The sequence below is a fragment of the Rhinopithecus roxellana genome, chromosome 5, assembly GCF_007565055.1.
Source record: "Rhinopithecus roxellana isolate Shanxi Qingling chromosome 5, ASM756505v1, whole genome shotgun sequence".
Classification (NCBI taxonomy): domain Eukaryota; kingdom Metazoa; phylum Chordata; class Mammalia; order Primates; family Cercopithecidae; genus Rhinopithecus; species Rhinopithecus roxellana.
This window is the reverse complement of record NC_044553.1, coordinates 160,904,361-160,923,696: the sequence shown is the minus strand read 5'-3', so window position 1 is coordinate 160,923,696 and position 19,336 is coordinate 160,904,361. Positions and strand designations below refer to the sequence as shown.

At 44.5% G+C, this 19,336-nt stretch overlaps 1 protein-coding gene across 2 annotated transcripts in view; it reads left to right on the top strand.

The window, feature by feature from the left end:
• Positions 1-3,433: 3,433 nt before the first annotated feature.
• MOK (MOK protein kinase) overlaps positions 3,434-19,336 on the top strand; it is a 75,502-nt gene continuing 59,599 nt past the window's right edge. The window contains exon 1 of one of the 2 annotated variants that reach the window (XM_030930180.1): positions 3,434-3,665. In XM_030930180.1, coding sequence (XP_030786040.1) covers positions 3,659-3,665 — 7 coding nt within the window. In that variant the 5' untranslated portion in view covers positions 3,434-3,658. The remainder of the gene's footprint in view (positions 3,666-19,336) is intronic. The other variant, XM_010353623.2, reaches the window with a different exon arrangement.

Below are 19,336 nucleotides of genomic sequence, written 5' to 3'. Positions count from 1 at the left end.
TGCATCTTCATATGCTATTTTCCCTGTGTGTCCCTGTGTCTAAATCGCCCCTTTTGTGTAGACGCCAATCATAATGGACTAAAGCCACCCTGAAGACCCCCCCTTTTTTTTTTTTTTTTTGACGGAGTTTCCCTCTTGTTGCCCAGGCTGGAGGGCAATGGCGCAATCTTGGCTCGGCTCACTGCAACCTCCGCTTCCCGGGTTCAAGCGATTCTCCTGCCTCAGCCTTCTGAGTAGCTGGGATTACAGGCGTGAGCCACCACGCCCGGTTAATTTTGTCTTTTTAGTAGAGACGTGGTTTCACCATGTTGGCCAGCCTGGTCTTGAAGTCCTGACCTCAAGTGATACCCCCGCCTTGGCCTCCCAAAGTGTCGGGATTACAGGCCTGAGCCACTGCGCCCGGCCGAAGACCTCACTTTAACTTGATTGCCTCTGTAAAGACCCTATCTCCAAGAAAGGTCACAATCTGAGGTACTGCAGGTTAGGACTTCAACATCTTTTCCGGGGGACACGATTCGATGGATAACTCATAACATGTACAGTTTCATGCATTCCTGAGTAAAGCTTTAATTTATAAAACAGATTGAATTCTTCTAAATGAACTCATTTAGAAATAAAATTAAAAGAAACCCTATTAAATGTTTATACAAGGTAAGTGGCCACACAACAGAATACATGGCCTCACAGTTCTGGCGGGCAGACATCCAAGGTCAGGGTGTCGGGAAGGTCGCTTCCTTTGGAGGCTCCCAGGGAGACCGTCCCAGGCTGTCTCCTGGCTTCCGGTGGATTTCGGGCCATCTTTGGCCTTCCTCCTATTAAATGTTTATACATTTAGTAATCTGATTTTCTGATTTTTCTTAATAAACATACAACGAAGCTTTTTGAAATTAACATTTTATATTTATGAAAGTAAAACAATTGCAGTTTTAAAAGTCATAATACTAAAAGCCTTATTATAAAAGATAGTATTCTCCTACTCCACCCGTTCCCTGCAGCCCAGTCCAACTCCCCAGAGGCAATCACTGTGAACTTTTAAATTTATTTATATATATTTTTTTCTACAGAAATGAGGTCTCACTATGTTGCCCAGGCTGGTTTTGAACTCCTGGGCTCCAGTGATCCTCCCACCTTGGCCTCCCAAAGTGCTAAGATTATAGGTGTGAGCCACCATGTCCTGCCCACTATGAGTTTTTCAAGGAGTTTCTTTTTTTACTCCAATAATCCTAAAATATATTATTTTACTTCTAATTCTTATTTTTTTTTCAATTTTAGACTTTATCTATTGACTTCATTCTATGCTAAGTGAGGTTCTTTTGCCAACATTCCCCCAATGCATGTACACTTTCCCTCTCTCACCATCCCCAAATACTAATACTACCAAGTTTTACTGAAATCAATAGTCAGTGTTTATATTGCTATGACTATGTCAACACTGTTCTCAACTGAGCCATATAGTGTACTGTAATTACATTCCTTTCTAATGGAACTTCTTGTTTTCCTTTGCATTTGGTTTGCATACTTTTCTATGTAACAGTCACTGACTTTCTGCCAGAATTATGAAACTGCTCTTAATGTAATCAAATACTTGAGATAATGTAGCAATTGTTTTCTATGTTTAAGTTGGGAGATATCCTTCCAGAGCTTCCCATCCTCCTGGTCTAACCTGGATTGGTGGTTCTCCAGGCCTGCCCCAGTTTAATCCTGGGCGGGTCTTCACCACCATCCTGGGAATCCCTTTCCCCTTTTTCTTTGTTGGGTCCTCTGCTTCCTAATTCCAGGTTGCTGCCTCTTTTACTTACCTTTCATTTGGGTTCTGAACGTTCTTCATTGGTTTCCCAAGAAATGGCTCATGGAAAGTAAATGAGATCTTGCATATCTGAATACATCTTTCTTGCTTGCTTTGCTTGCTTTCTCTGTTCTCTCTTTCTCTCTCTCTCTCTTCCTCTCCCCCTTCCTCCTTCCTTCCTTTTTTTTTTTTTTTTTTTTTTTGAGATGGAATCTCACTCTGTCACCCAGGCTGAAGTGCAGTGGCATGATCATGGCTCACTGTAGCCTCGACTTTCTGGGCTCCAAGGATCCTCCCTCCTCAGCCTTTCAAGTAGCTGGGACCACAGGCATGTGCCAACACGCCTGACTCATTTTTGTATTTTTGGTAGAGATGGGGTTTCCCTATCTTGCTCAGATTGGTGTCGAACTTCAGAGTTCTAGTGATCCTCCTGCCTTGGCCTCCCAAAGTGCCTGGATTACAGGCGTGAGCAACTTTGCCTGGCCCACATCTTTCTTCTTACCCTCACACTGGGATAATAATTAGAAAATTTTAGGATAGAGGTTACTGTCCCTTGGTACTTGGAAAGCTGCACTTCTCTGTCTGCTGTGTCTAGTTTTTTGCTGAGAAGTCCAACATCATGCTGGAACCCAATCTTTTGAATATGATCATTTTTCTCTTTTGATACTTTTGGAACTTCTCACTATCCCTATTGCTCTGAAATATCACGAGATGCTTTGGTGCCAGTCTTTTTTATTCATGTATCCCACATGCCTACAGCAATACCTGGCAAATAGGTGTTCAATAATATTTGTTGAACGAGCTGGGAGTGGTGGCTCATGCCTGTAATCCCAACACTTTGGGAGGCCAAGGCAGACGGATCACTTGAGGTCAGGAGTTCAAGACCAGCCTGGCCAACATGGTGAAACCCCATCTCTACTAAAAAAAAAAAAATTAGCCAGGCATTGTGGTATATGCCTGTAATCCCAGCTATTCAGGAGGCTGAGTCAGGACAATTGCTTGAACCCGGGAGGCAGAGGTTGCAGTGAGCCGAGATCACTCCATTACACTCCAACCTGGGCAACAGAGCGAGAATCTGTCTCAAAAAAGAAAAAAAGAAAAAGAAAAGAAAAACTGCCCAGGGGCTGTGGCTCACGCCTGTTATCCCAGCATTTTGGGAGGCCAAGGCGGGCTGATCACTTGAGGTCAGGAGTTCGAGACCAGCCTGGCCAACATGGTGAAACCCCGTCTCTACTAAAAATAGAAAAATTAGCCGGGTTTGTTGGGGGGAAACCTGTAATTCCAGCTACTCAGGAGGCTGAGGCAGGAGAATCGCTTGAACCCGGGAGTGGGAGGTTGCAGTCAGTCAAGCTCGTGCCACTGCACTGCAGCCCGCGAGACAAAGCGAGACTCCGTCTCAAAAAAAAAAAAAAAAAAAAAAATTCGCGTAGAAGCTCCCAAGCCCAATTAAAGCTCAAGGCAATCGTCCACGTAGTGGGTTCCAAATCGCTCAGTTCCCAGGCCAGCAGGGAAAGCGAGCCGGGTGAAAGTCGCTTCTGCGCCAAGGCGGGGAATTGCACAGTATTTACATGGAAGCGGCGGAGAGGTTGCTTAGCAACCCGGCTGAGCGGACGGGCTGCACTGCGCACGCGTATACGGGCGGAGCAGCTTGCGCACGCGCGAGCGACAGCTCGTGGGGTTCAGGGCCTGATGGTTGCTAGGGTGACAGGGACACAACATGGCGGCCGGATGCTAACGCTCTCTTTCGAGGGACCACTACGGAGATCCTAGTGCGGGACCCCGCCTCAGGGAAGTGGAAAGCAGGGGGACACCGTTCCTGCCTCTTTCTTTTCCGTCCAGTGTCGGCAAGGGGTTGTCTCTTCCGCATCCAAGATGAAGAGTGAGTGGGACCGGGGATGGGGGCAGGGACTGGAGAGCGAGTGGTGGGGGCGGGAGGGACTGGGGGAGCTTGAGGGACCTGTGGGGCCGGGCGTCGTCGCCTTCTGCTGTGGCGGCTCCGCATATGGACCCCGAATCCCCCTCGGCTGTAAGAAGCCGGTGCCCCTGGGGGAAGCTCGAGGGGTTGGGGCTAGGTTGGGAACTTTGGGGTCTCGGAGAGCCGACCCAAGTCCCGTTCAGGCATATTTTGGTGCCGGTGCGTAGTTCTTACATCGAAGTTTAGGGAGTTGAGTGTGATTCATTTTATTTTTTTAAATGCTGGCTCGAACCTGACATTTTTTTTTTTTTTTTTTTTTTTTTTTTTGAGGCGGAGTCTAGCTCTGTGGCCCGGACTGGAGTGCAGTGGCCAGATCTCAGCTCACTGCAAGCTCCGCCTCCCGGGTTTACGCCATTCTCCTGTCTCAGCCTCCGGAGTAGCTGGGACTACAGGCGCCCGCCACCTCGCCCGGCTAGTTTGTTTTTTTTTTTTTTGTATTTTTAGTAGAGACGGGGTTTCACCGTGTTAGCCAGGATGGTCTCGATCTCCTGACCTCGTGATCCGCCCGTCTCGGCCTCCCAAAGTGCTGGGATTACAGGCTTGAGCCACCGCGCCCGGCCGAACCTGACATTCTTTTCTTGAACATTCTTTAGAGACGCAGGGAGCGCTTACAGTGTGGCTGCCTGCCTTTTCATGGTACTGGTTTAGTGTCCAATTGAGAGGAAAGCTGGGCTGTGTGCTTTATTTTATTTTTTGGGTCAAGCAGTAGTGTTTTATAGGAACCATTTTTTAATAGTCATTTTGAAGCAACCTTTTAGTTAAAAGCTGTTACTTCAAAGTTGGAAAATGAGGTAGTCATTCCAGAAAATGTAACGGGTAAAAAAATTTACCTCTGGTAGCATTTGTGGATTATTGACAATCCGAGTGCAACCAGCTAGAATGATTTTTTTATTATTACTGCTGTACATATATAATTGTTTATGGCTGTGAACCGGAGGTGCAGTAAAAATTCAGACCTTTGCTGTGAAAAGACTATGTTAGGGTAGTTATAATGTTAAATTTGCATTGTGTTCTAATTGTCAATAGTGTACGTTGCATAACATTTAAAATAATTCATTCACCCTTTACAAGGCATTTTTATTTTTGTTTTCTTTTGTTGGATATTGTTTAATGTTTACCTTTTTCATTAACGCACTACAAAACTGTAGTTAAAGGTCTGCAAAAGACTTGGCACTTTTACTTACAACGCAGACTATGTCTACTGCACATATTTCATACTATATTCCTTTTTTCTTCCCATCTGCTTGTGTTGAAAATGTTCAGATGGACAGGAAAGTTGCAAGAGCAGCACACTGAATATTTATAAACCCGCCCTTCACTTGGATGCACCATTTTGCCTTATTGTTGTGTGCTCACTTCGGCTCTGGTGTTTTCTCTCTCCCATTTGTGTATTTAATTTCACTGGACCTTTCAAGAGTTAGTTGTAGACTACTGATAATTCACCACTTCTTTCAGCAGTTACCTGCCAAGAACAAGGACGTTCTCCTGCATCATCACATTACAAATAACGCATTTAGAACATTTAACAATGATACAGTACTCTAATATACAGTCCGTATTTCAGTCTTTCCATTTATCCCAATAACATCTGTTATAGTTGTTTATATTTGTTCTGCAGTCCAGTCAAGAATCACAAATTGCATTCTGTTGTCACATCTCTTTGGTCTCTTTTAATATGGTGTCCCTACTTTTTGTGTCTTTCATGACAATGATATTTTCATTTTTATTTTTGTCCTCTGTAGGCCAAATGACATCTTTAAAGAATCCAGCCCAGGTGTTTAGCAGAATATCTCTCAATTTGAATTTATCTGATTGTTGCCTCACGATTAGCTTCAGCTTAAATGTTTTTACCAGGAATATGTGAGAGGTGACATTGTCTCTGTCAGTGTGGCCCTTCCAGAGTGTGTGATGTCAGCTCGTCGCAGTTTTGCTGAAGTTAGATTTGATCATTTGGTTTATTTATCTACCTTCTTTTTCTCTTAGACTCTTTTTTTTTTTTGACAGGGTCTTGCTGTATCATCCAGGCTGGGGTGTAGTGGTGCAGTCTTGGCTCACTGCAACCTCTGCCTCCCAGGATCAAATGATTCTCCTGCCTCAGCCTCCCAAGTAGCTGAGATTACAGGTGTGCACCACCATGCCCAGCTAACTTGTGTTTTTTTGGTAGAGACGGGGTTTCAACATGTTGGCCAGGCTGGTTTCGAACTCCTGACATCAAGCGATCTGCCCGCCTCGGCCTCCCAAAGTGTTGGAATTACAGACGTGAGCCACCGTGCCTGGCCTTCCTCTTAGACTCTTCATACCCCACTACCTAGAGGCATCACTCTCAGTAATTTACTCTCTCTATATATATATATTATATATAAATATATAAATGTGTATTTCTCCCTTTTTAAAAGAGTAATGTTAGCACTGCGTGTGTACACCTATATAGAAAATGTGTGTATGTGCTGGCCGGACGCGGTGGCTCACGCCTGTAATCCCAGCACTTTGGGAGGCTGAGGCGAGCAGATCACGAGGTCAGGAGATCAAGACCATCCTAGCTAACATGGTAAAACCCTGTCTCTACTAAAAATACAAAAAATTAGTCGGGCATAGTGGCTGGTGCCTGTAGTCCCAGCTACTTGGAAGGTTGAGGCAGGAGAATGGCGTGAACGCGGAAGGCGGGGCTTGCGGTGAGCGGAGATTGCGCCATTGCACTCCAGCATGGACAACAGAGCAAGAGACTCCGTATCAAAAAAAAAAAAAGTGTATATGTGCGTACATATATAAAATTTACGGCTGGGCGCGGTGGCTCAAGCCTATAATCCCAGCACTTTGGGAGGCCGAGACAGGCAGATCTCGAGGTCAGGAGATCGAGACCATCCTGGCTAACACAGTGAAACCCTGTCTCTACTAAAAAATACAAAAAACTAGCCGGGCGGGGTGGCGGGCGCCTGTAGTCCCAGCTACTCGGGAAGCTGAGGCAGGAGAATGGCGTAAACCCGGGAGGCGGAGCTTGCAGTGAACTGAGATCCAGCCACTGCACTCCAGTCCGGGCGACAGAGCGAGACTCCGTCTCAAAAAAAAAAAAAAAAAAAAAATTTACATTTGGGGGCCGGGCACAGTGACTCACGTCTGTAATCCCAGCACTTTGGGAGGCTGAGGTGGGTGGATCACTTGAGGCCAGGAGTTCGAGACCAGCCTGGCCAACATGGTGAAACCGCATCTCTACTAAAAATATAAAAATTAGTCGGGCGTGGTGGCAGGCGCCTGTAATCCCAGCTACTAGGGAGGCTGAGGCAGGAGAATCGCTTGAACCTGGGAGGCGGAGGTTGCGGTGAGCCGAGATGGCGCCACTACACTCCAGCCTGGGCAACAGAGCAAAGAAAAAAAAAAGTATATGTGTGTATACATATAAAATTTACATTTATGGGGCAGGCACGGTGGCTCACACCTGTAATCCCAGCACTTCGGGAGGCTGAGGTTGGCTGATCACTTGAAGTGAGGAGTTCGAGACCAGCCTGGCCAATGTGATGAAACCCCGTCTCAACCATAAAATTCAAAAAAATAAAAACAAAACAAAAAAATACACAAAAAACTTACGTTTATGATTTACTTCTTGTAAACTTTTGTTTTTAAAGTATATTTAGTATTGTTTGGTATGTTCTTTTAGATGGTCATTTTGGTAGTTTTCGGTTACTTGGTTTAGTGGTGACATCTTTATTCTCCCGTTCTTCCTTCTACCTTAAAATCTACTCTAGGAATTATTGTAACCTTTTATCCCCCTGGTTTACATCTGATCATTAGATAAATGATTTAAAAATAGTTAAGAATGGAGAGAATATTCCAGAACTGGAAATCACAGAGACAGAGTTATAGAAGAATGATCAGGAAGTGAGTAATGGTGAAACTGGATCCATAGCTTGGGGTCAGAGTGGGGCTGGGAATGCTAGATTATTACAGGGGTCTTTCAGGATTTTCTAGGTGTATTTTTGTACTTGTTTTCTAGGCAATGCCCATGTGTTTAGGGGTGTGTTATTCTGTGGAGTATTCCTGTCTTTCTTTTTATTTGGCATCATTTGCAACAGTAGAGAGCAAAGAGTGACACAGTGCAGTTGATAAGAGTGTGGGCTTTGGAGCTGGTGGGCGTGGCAGCTTCAGGCATGTTACTTTTTTTCTTATGCTGCTTTCCTTCGTTGTTCAGGTAATCTATTGCCGCGTAACAGATCGCTTCAATTTTGTGGCTTAAAGAAACACGGTCTTTCTTGTGGTTCTTCAGGTTGCCTGGATTCAACTAGGCAGGTCTTACTGAAAGTCTCTCATGCAGTCAGATGGTGGCTGGAGCGGAAGTCATCTTAAAAGTTTCTTTTTTATTTTGAGATGGAGCTCGCTCTGTTGGCCAGGCTGGAATGAGTACGGTGGCACAATCTTGGCTCATTGCAACCTCTGCCTCCTGGGTTCAAGCGATTCTCCTATCTCAGCCTCCTGAGTAGCTGGGATTTTAGGCGCACCACCACACCTGGCTAATTTCTGTATTTTGAGTAGAGACAGGGATTCATCATGTTGGTCAGGATGGTCAAGAACTCCTGACCTCAGGTGATCCACCTGCCTCGGCCTCCCAAAGTGCTGGGATTACAGGCGTGAGCCAGTGCGCCCAGCCACATTTATCTTTAAACAGGGATGATAATACCCTCACATAGCATTGTTTCAAAGATTAAGTGAAATCATCTATGTAAAGTGTCTGGTACATGATAAATTGTGAATGAATTATTATTTGCTATTTCAGCAGATGGAAGGCAGGGATATAAAAAGGGAAAGAATGAAAGCATCGGTCAGATCCTTACTTGGAAAAGTTTCCCCTTAGCTAGTCTAGTTGAAGTACCACTCTTTTTTCCTGTCTGAACTTTTTTTTCTTTTCTTTTTTTTTCCAGATAGAGTCTTGCTCTGTTGCCCAGGCTGGAGTGCTGTGGTATAGTCACAGCTCATGGCAGCCTCCATCTCCTGGGCTCAGGCAAGCCTCCCACCTCAGCCTCCTGAGTAGTCAGGACCACAGGCACGTGCCTCCTTGCGCGGCTAATTTTTTTTTTTTTTAATTTTTTTGGTAGAGATGGGGTTTTGCTATGTTGTCCAGCCCAGGCTTACTTTTTTTTTTTTTTGAGATGGAGTCTTGCCCTGTTTCTTGGGCTGGAGCCCAATGGTACGATCTCAGTTTACTGCAGCCTCCACCTCCTGGGTTCAAGTGATTCTCCTGCCTCAGCTTCCTGAGTAGCTGGGATTTTACAGGTGCCTGCCAAGACACCTGGCTAATTTTTCTATTTTTAGTAGAGACGGGGTTTCACTATGCTGGCCAGGTTGGTCTCGAACTCCCGACCTCAGGCAATCTGCCTGCCTTGGCCTCCCAAAGCGCTGGAATTACATGCATGAGCCATGGTGCCTGACTGCCCAGGATTAGGTTTTTAATTTTTTATTAGAGATGGGGGTCTCCCTACATTGCCCAGGCTGGTGTTGGACTCCTGGATTATAGGCATGAGCCACTGTGCCTGGTCCTGTCTCAACTTTTTAATGAATTTCTCAAAACATACCTATAAAAAAAGAAAAGTGGCCAGGCATGACGGCTCATGTCTATAAACCCAGCACTTTGGGAGGCTGAGGCAGGAGATTGCTTAAGTCCAGGAGTTTGAGACCAGCCTGGGCAACATGACAAGACTCTATCTCTACTAAACAATTAAAAAATTGGCCAAGCATGGCAGTGCATACCTGTGGTCCCAGGTACTTGGGAGGCTGAGGCAGGAGCATTGCTTGAACCCAGGAATTTGAGGCTGTAGTGAGCTGAACCCAGGAATTTGAGGCTGTAGTGAGCTGAACCCAGGAATTTGAGGCTGTAGTGAGCTGGGATCACACCACTGCTCTCCAGCCTGGATGTCAAAGGAAGACCCTGTTTCAAAAAATAAAACAAAGCCGGCGCGGTGGCTGAGGCCTGTAATCCCAGCACTTTGGGAGGCCGAGGCGGGCGGATCACGAGGTCAGGAGATTGAGACCATCCTGGCTAACACGGTGAAACCCAATCTTCACTAAAAATACAAAAAATTAGCCGGGCGTCGTGGCGGGCACCTGTAGTCCCAGCTACTCGGGAAGCTGAGGCAGGAGAATGGCGTAAACCTGGGAGGCGGACCTTGCAGTGAGCCGAGATTGCGCCACTGCACTCCAGCCTGGGTGACAGAGCGAGACAGACTCCATCTCTAAAAATAATAATAATGATAATAAGTAAATAAATAAATAAAACAAAAAGCCAGAGAAGTTATACTTTGAAGACAGTAACAGTTTGCTATTGTATCAGAGAGAATTTTTTTTTTTTTTTTTTTGTGGAGCGTCTCACTCTGTTGTCCAGGCTAGAGTGCAGTGGCATGATCTTGGCTGACTGCAACCTCTGCCTCCGGGGTTCAAGCAATTCTCATGCATCAGCCTCCTGAGTAGCTGGGATTATAGGCGCACACCACCATGCCTGGCTCATTTTTGTAGTTTTAGTAGAGACGGGGTTTTACCATGTTGGCCAGGTTGGTCTCGAACTCCTGACCTCGGGTGATCTACCCGCCTCAACCTCCCAAAGTGCTGGGATTACAGGTGTGAGCCACTGCATCCGGCCCGGAGAGAATTTTTGAAAGTATCTGTTGTAATTACAATGAGGTTTAAGCTGTCTTGTTTTTTTTCCACCATGGGAAGAGTTAAGTAATTTGTCTTTCGTAAATGCTAGTATTTTCATAGAATCAAAAAAGGTACCTCAATCCTTTTCATCTCCTTCTGTGTGTGAGCCTCAACTTTTGTTTTTATTTATTATTATTATTATTATCATTATTTTTGAGATGGAGTCTTGCACTGTTACCCAGGCTGGAGTTGCAGTGGCACAATCTCGGCTCACTGCAAGCTCCGCCTCCCGGGTTCACGCCATTCTCCTGCCTCAGCCTCCCGAGTAGCTGGGACTACAGGCGCCAGCCACCTCGCCCGGCTAGTTTTTTGTGTTTTTTTTTAGTAGAGACGGGGTTTCACCGTGTTAGCCAGGATGGTCTCGATCTCCTGACCTCATGATCCACCCACCTCGGCCTCCCAAAGTGCTGGGATTACAGGCGTGAGCCATTTTTTATTTATTTATTTATTTATTTATTTATTTATTTATTTATTTATTTTAAAGATGAGGGTCTCACCATGTTGCCTAGACTGGTCTCAAAATCCTGGGGTGGCTGGGCGCGGTGGCTCACTCCTGTAATCCCAGCTCTTTGGGAGGCCGAGGCGGGCGGATCACAATATCAGGAGATCGAGACCATCCTGGCTAACTCAGTGAAACCCCGTCTCTACTAAAAATACAAAAAATGAGCGGGGCATGGTGGCGGGCGCCTGTAGTCCCAGCTACTCAGGAGGCTGAGGCAGGAGAATGGCGTGAACCCGGGAGGCGGAGCTTGCAGTGAGCTGAGACTGTGCCACTGCACTCCAGCCTCAGTGACAGAGCCAGACTTCGTCTCTTAAAAAAAAAAAAAAAAAAGAACTTTACAAAAAGCACATTAATAAAAATGTTTGGACTTGAACCTGACAAGTTTTGCATTTCACAAAAAGTGAATTTGACCTTCATTTTCACTTGTTAAATAAGGCTTAAATTCCACTTCAACAAACAAGCCTTAGTTTAATAAATGTGCATAGAATCTTAATATAGATGCATTCATTTATCTCCCTTGTTCCTTTTTCATCCAACTCTGTTGTTTTAGCCCCTCTTTCTCCTTGAATCTGTTTTTCTTTTTGTTTTGTTGCTTGTTTATTACTAATATGGGATGTGACTTTCATTTACAGTATTATAGCTCTGTGCCCTTCAGAACTTTGTATCATGCTTTGTCTGCATTTCAGTGCTTTTTGTTTAATTTTGAAGGCCTATGAAAATGTGCTAGATCTTGTTGGAGAGAATAGGAACTTTTCCCAGGTATTTTTTCATAGAGACGTTTTCTTTTTTTCTCCCTGCCTTTTATCCTTGTTTTATACCCCATACTTTCTGCCTACTAGAAGAGCCATGAGGGAAACAAGTGACCCCTTTATCTACCAACAGGCACCTCCAGTGCAGCAAGTTCCATTTATTGCTGGTCGTGATGGTTTAGAGCCAGCCTGGGACATTGGCACACACTGAATTTGTGTGCTGAAACCACTTTGAAGTTCACAGTTGACCTATTTTTTTAAAGCAAGTCTGCTTAATTTATCTGTGACAAAACACAAATTGAAATTTATTGTGTAAATTCTTTCTTTCTTAAATCCGAATTCCTTAGTCCACAGCTTGACTTTCAGTGATTGACCTCCAATGCCTCCTGTGATTTTCTTTTTTTTTCTTTGTGAGACAAGGTCTCTGTCTGTCACTCAGGCTGGAGTACATTCGCACCATCATGGCTCACTGCAGCCTTGACTTCCCAGGCTCAGATGATTCTCCTATCTCAGCCTCCCAAGTAGCTGGGACTACAGGCATGCATCACCAGGCCTGGCTAATTTTTTTTGTATTTTTGGTAGAGACAAGATTTCACCATGTTTCCCAGACTGGTCTCAAACTCCTGGGCTCAGGCAATCTGCCCACCTCAGCCTCCCAGAGTGCTGGGATTACAGGCGTGGGCCACCATGCCCGGCCCCTTTCCGTGATCTCTATGACTGTCTTCCTTTAAAAGGATATTGTAGTTTTAAAACAGTTCATTTTAAGTTCATGTTTTTCTTGGCACTTAGTCAGCACTTTCACTGATTTCTTACATTTCTTGAAATGTTCACCTTTAAATACATTTAAAGTAATGCATATTCATTGGGAACATTGAATAATGTAGATAATTATAATGAAGAAAATTTAAATCACCTTCAGTCCCACTCAGACATAGATACATTAAAATATTTACATATTTATATTCAGTTTTTTTCTTTTCTTTTTTTTCTTTTTTATTTTTTTTGTGATGGAGTTTCGCTCTTGTTGCCCAGGCTGGAGTGCAATGGCGCTATGATCTCGGCTCACCGCAACCTCCGCCTCCTGGGTTCAAGCGATTCTCCTGCCTCAGCCTCCCGAGTAACTGGGATTATAAGCGTGCACCACCACGCCCGGCTTATTTTGTATTTTTAGTAGAGACGGAGTTTCTCCATGTTGATCAGGCTGGTCTTGAGATCCCTACCTCAGGTGATCCACCTGCCTCAGCCTCCCAAATCCTGGGATTACAGGAGTGAGCCACCGCACCCAGCTATATTCAGTCTTTTTCTGTGCATGTGTTGTATGTATGAGCATTATCATCCTTTTTTTCACTTAACATGAAATTGTGGCTGAGCATTTCCCATGTCGTGAAATATTATTTGAAAGCATCATTATCAATGGTTACATGATATTTCAGTCTGTTGCTGTTTCATAGCTTATTAGAACACTTCCTTGATACTGGATATTTAAGTTTCTGGCATTCTTACTTTTGTGACACTGTGAATACCATCTTTGTTTATAAAGTTTTTTGTTTGTTCATTTGTTTGTTTTTTGTTTTTGAGATGGAATCTAGCTCTGTTGCCCAGGCTGGATGCAGTGGCACGATTTCCACTCACTGCAACCTCCGCCTCCCAGGTTTAAGCAATTCTCATGCCTCAGCCTTGCTAGCAGCTGGGATTATAGGTGCGTGCCACCCTCCTAGCTAATTTTTCTATTTTTAGTAGAGACGGGGTTTCATTATGTTGGCCAGGCTGATTTGGAACCCCTGACCTCAGGTGATCTGCCCGCCTCAGCCTCCCAAAGTGCTGTGATTACAGGCATGAGCTAACACACCCAGTCTCACTGAGACTGTTAATGTACAGATTCACTCATATACAAATTGAATGGTTTTAATACTAAAGTAATATTTAATTCCCCAAGCTTTTTTGTTTTTCCTGTTGCTTTTTGTTTCTCTAAGTGTAATGGCACAAAAGAGAACAGATTGTAGACTTTCGCTTTAAGGGGTTTATGGCTTTCTGAGGAGAAGGTGCAAAGTGGAGCATGAGCAGTTCTGTAACAGGAGGACAAGGTGCACACAGAAGGAAGAAAGACATCTGCTTGAAGGCTTCCCAGGCCGGTCCTGAAAGATTGGAATCCAGAGCATCATGTATTCAGTATTATACACTATGTACTCCATAATTTTTTTTTTTTTAAGATGGAGTCTTGCTCTGTTGCCCAGGCTGGAGTGCAGTGGCACGATCTTGGCTCACTGCAAGCTCTATCTCCCGGGTTCATGCCATTTTCCTCCCTCAGCCTTCCAAGCAGCTGGGACTACAGGTGCCTGCCACCATGCCTAGCTAATTTTTCGTATTTTTAGTAGAGACGGGGTTTCACCGTGTTAGCCAGAATGGTCTCTATCTCCTGACCTCGTGATCCACCCGCCTTGGCCTCCCAAAATGCTGGAATTACAGGTGTGAGCCACCACGCCCGGCCTATGTACTCCATAATTTGACCATTGATATTTTCTAAACCAAAGTGTTACATTTCCAACCTCCCTCTTTTATAAGGAAAGGACCTAAAATTAGGGGCATGGGGACATAGTGTTAATTCTCAAGACTTAGGATTATGTCTTAATGATCTTTGTGTCTACAGTGCGTGGCATGGTGTGTGATGTATAGCTGGTGCTAAGAAGTCCTTATTGTTACCTTTTTTTTTTGAGACAGAGTTTTGCTCTGTTGCCCAGGCTGCAGTACGGTACAGTGGCGTGATCTCGGCTCACTGCAGCCTCTGTCTCCCGGCTTCAAACAGTTCTCCTGTTTCAGCCTCCTGAGTAGCTGGGATTACAGGCACGGGTCACCACGCCCAGCTAATTTTTTGTATTTTTAGTAGAGATGGGGTTTCACCATGCTGGCCAGGCTGGTCTCAAACTCCTGATCTCAGGTGATCTGCCCACATCGGCCTCCCAAAGTGCTGGGATTACAGGCGTGAGCCACCATGCCCAGCCTAAAAAGTCTTTATTAACATGATGATTTAGTCATACTGCCATGAATATTTAATTCACTTAGGCTGAAGTATAGCATGATTGCATTATGGGGAGTACCAAGACCACCCTAGGTTTCATGATTTGCTAGGTGGACTCACAGGACTTAGCACATAATCATGCTCACAGCTATGATTTCCTACAGGGAAATGATACCAAGTGAAATCAGCAAAGGGAAAAGGCACCTGGGAAGAAGTCTGGAGAAACTAGGCCCAGGAATTCTCTCTCAGTGGAGTCACAGGGGATGCTCTTAATTTCTCTAGCAACAAGTTGTAACCACACATGTGAACTCTTGTATATCACGGAACTCATTAGAAACTCCGTGCCCTGGGTTTTTATTATGGACTGGTCAGGTAGGCACCCATCTGCCTAGCACCTATCAAAATTCCAGACTGCCAGAAGGAAAGCAGGTGTCTAGCATAAACCATATTGTTTGCACAGGCAGTTTAGGGACAGTGAGCCACTCTTACCATTTAGGGAATGGTGGAAGCCTGACATGCAAGTTGCCAGAGGCCAGCCAAAGGCCAACCCCTTTCAAGCCGACTTTTTTTTTTTTTTTTTTTTTTTGAGACAAAGTCTTGCTCTGTCTCCCAGGCTGGAGTGCAGTGGTACAATCTCAATCTCAGCTCACTGCAACCTCTGCCTCCCAGGTTAAAGCAGTTCTGCATCAGCCTCCTGAGTAGCTGGGATTACAGGTGTGCACCACCACGCCCAGCCAATTTTTATATTTTTAGTAGAGACAGGGTTTCACCATGTTGGCCAGGCTGGTCTCGAACTCCTGACCTCAAGTGATCCACCTGGCTTGGCCTCCCAAAGTGCTGGGATTATAGGCGTGAGCCACCGCACTTGGCCGCAAGCAGACCTTTGTAAGGAGAGGAGTCCCAGGCCTGCTGTGTGAGCTCTTCTGCACAGTAAAGACACTGATCTTCTTATAGAGAAATTTCTGGGCTTTCCAGTTAATTCATTTAAGAGAAGGGGTAAATTTTGGTGGAGTTTTAGCAAGCAGCAGCTATCCCTTGACTAGTACGAACAGGGCCAGGTAGGTCAGTATGAGGGTCTGCCTAAGGGCAGAAGATGTTTAGGCTGTTGAATTTTCCCACAAAATTTCAAGTTTGGAGGCTCTTCAAGAAACTTGTCAAAATTACTTAATGAGGTTTTAAACTGTACAAATTAGTGGTTGAGGACCAGGGCCTGTATTTTGGTCCATTTCTTTTGAAGAAGCTTCTTGGAGATGCACCAAAGTATCTTTATTGCCTGGTTTTAGGATTTAATGGAATTTAATTAGGTTTCCAGTTGTAGAGAGGCTCTGGGACTTAGTTAAGCTATAGTTGTCAAGCAAGTTATGGCTTCCGTTTTTTTTGTCAGAAGGGATATGGTACCGTGCTCTGTCCTGAAGACTCAGTGGGGCTCACTCCTACCTTACATTAGCCAGTTTCTCCCAGAAGGCAAGTAAGAACAATAAAGCTAGAATAGTTGTGAAACCCTGTCTTGCTGGGAGCTAGATTAGTTCCTCTTTTATTCAGGGAAACCTTGGATAAAAGGGATTCTAATAGCATAGTTTGAAGATCTTTGGTTTGGTGATCTAGAGCAGTGCTGGGGGATGTTAGCTGGTGTTCTCTGGGTATACCTCACACACCTCTCATACACCCCACCTCCATTTGGAGACTCACTTCATATGCAGGGAAAGGCGTTGAGGAATTCTGCAAACACATTTTGCTGTATTTAACTCTGTATTTCCTAAATTTATTTGCTTATGGAACCCCCTTTTGTGGAGTACCCATTAGGGTTCAGGGACCGCCATGTTTTGTAGCACTCAGTTGGAAAATGCTGGTCTGGAGATTCAGCATCCTCAGGTTGTTTCTCCTGGAAGCGATCATGGAGAGCAGCCCGTCCTGGTGCAGTAGGCCACCTTTCTTTTGCTCATAACACAGACCAGTTGTAACACTTGGCTCTGTCTCAGGCTGTGACTTTTAATGTACCAATTTACTCATACACAAATTGAGTGGTCTCAACACTAAAATAATACTCCATTCCCCAAGCCTTTTCTGTTTGTTTTTACTATTTTTGTTTGTTTGTTTCTCTTTTTTTTTTTTTGAGACTGAGTTTCGCTCTTGTTGCCCAGGCTGGAGTGCAGTGGCGTGATCTCGGCTCACCACAACCTCCACCTCCTGGGTTCAAGCGATTCTCCTGCCTCAGCCTTCCTGAGTAGCTGAGATGACAGGCATGCGCCACCACACCCGGCTAATTTTGTATTTTTAGTAGAGGTGGGGTTTCTCCATGTGGGTCAGGCTGGTCTTGAACTCCCGACCTCAGATGATCCGCCTGCCTCAGCCTCCCAAAGTGCTGGGATTACAGGCGTGAGCCACCGCGCCTGGTCTTTTTGTTTGTTTGTGTCTCTAAGTGTAATGCATTTTGTCTCCTGCTTCTTGTAAGTTTCCAGGACCAAGTAATACTTGTGTTACTGTCAACCCTTCCCAGAGGGTTTTCATTTTGAACAAGGAAGCCACCTGGGAAATAGGGTGGAGACCTGTTTTGAGAGACCAAAAGAGGATGTCTCGTGCTAACCATGGAGAAAAAGAATCTAGTCTCCTTGTTAGGAAGACTGTTGAAGAGGTGTTCTTTATCGTTTAGTTCTCATTAAGAGAATTGTTTTAGTTTCAGTTGTAAGGACCAGTAAGTCTCCTTACACCTCACAGTATGGAGACATAACCGTTGACAAAGAAGGAGCTTGAAGGCTGGGTGCAGTGGCTCACGCCTATAATCCCAGCACTTTGGGAGGGTGAAGCAGGTGGGAAGCTGAGGCGGGTGGATTACATGAGGTTAAGAGTTTGAGACCAGCCTGGCCAACATGGTGAAACCCCGTCTCTACTAAAAATACAAAAATTAGCTTGGTATGGTGGCACACACCTGTAATCCCAGCTACTTGGGAGGCTGAGGCATGAGGATCTCTTGAACTTGGGAGATGGAGGTTGCAGTGAGCCAAGATCATTTGGGCAACACAGTGAGACTCTGTCTCAAAAAAAAAAAGAAAAAGAAAAAAAGCTAGAGCTTAAGAATAGGAAAACCTGAGAGCAGGAGGGAACTGGCCCTCTTAGGAACTAGAATAGTATTGAAAGCAGCTTGTTTTGCACGTCAGCAGTAGGGATTTGTAGACATGCATATTCTGCCATTAATGAGAATATATTCTTCACTGTGTGTCATTTCTGTTCCTTATACTCCCTGCTTATTCCTAACTCTGTTCTTTTTTTTTTTTTTTTCTAATTTTATATTGGAGTGTAACATAATGCAGAAAACTGCACAAATTGGCCAAGCGCGGTGGCTCATGCCTGTTATCCCAGCACTTTGGGAGGCCAAGACAGGTGAATCCCTTGTGCTGAGGAGTTTGAGACCAGCCTGGGCAACATGGTGAAATCCTGTCTCTACAAAAAATACAAAACAATTAGCTGGGCATGGTGGCGGGTGCCTGTAGTCCCAGCTACTCAGAAGGCTGAGGTGGCATGGTCGCTTGAGCCTGGGAGGTAGAGGTTGCAGGGAGCTGAGGTTGCACCACTGCACTCCAGCCTGGGCAACGGAGTGAGACCCTGTCTCAAACAAAACAAAACAAAACAAAACTACACTTATATTTAAGTATACAAGTTGGTGAAGTGAACATGCCCGTGAAACCTGCTTCCAGATCAAGAAGCACAGTATTACTGGTATCATTGATGTCCCCTTCAACCCATTCCGGTCACTTCACCCCACAAGGGTAACCACTATTCTGATTTCCAACACCAGAGTTGTCTGTTTTAATGGAGTTATTGAAATATACATACTATAATGTTCACTCATTTAAAGTATACAGTTCAGTGGTTTTAAGTATATTTTCTGAGTTGTATAACCATAACTATAATCTAACGTTAAAATATTTTCATCATCCCCAAAAGAAACCTGTACCCATTAGTGGTTACTCCTTATTTATCTCACATTCCACCAACCCTAGACAATTATGAATCTATTTTCTGTCTCTATGGTTTTGCTTATCTGGACATTTCATATAAGTGGGATCACATAATATGTGGCATTTTGTGCCTGATTTCTTTCACTTAGCGTAATGTACTCAAGGTTCATCCATGTTGTAGCATGTGTCAGTACTTCATTCCTTTTCATGGCTGAATAATATTCCATTGTAGGGATAGACCACGTTTTGTTTATCCATTTCATCTACTGATGTACATTTTGGTGCTTTCCACCTTTGAGATATTATGAGTAATGCTACTGTGAACATTGACTTACAGGCTTTTGTTTGGACATACGTTTTCATTTCTCTTGAGCATATATGTAGGAGTGGAATTACTGGGTCATATGGTAACTCTGTTTAACATCTCAAAGAACTGCCAAAGTGTTTTTCATAGTGTCTGCACCATTTTCCATTCCTGCCAGCAATGTATGAGGGTGCCAGTTTCTCCACATCCTCACCAATACTTGTTATCTCTCTTTTTGATTCTAGTGAGTGTGAAGTGGTATCTCATCATAGTTTTGACTTGCTTTTCCCTAATGACTAATAATGTTGAACATCATTTCATAGCTTATTGGTCAATTTTATGTCTTCTTTGGAGAAGTGTCTACCAA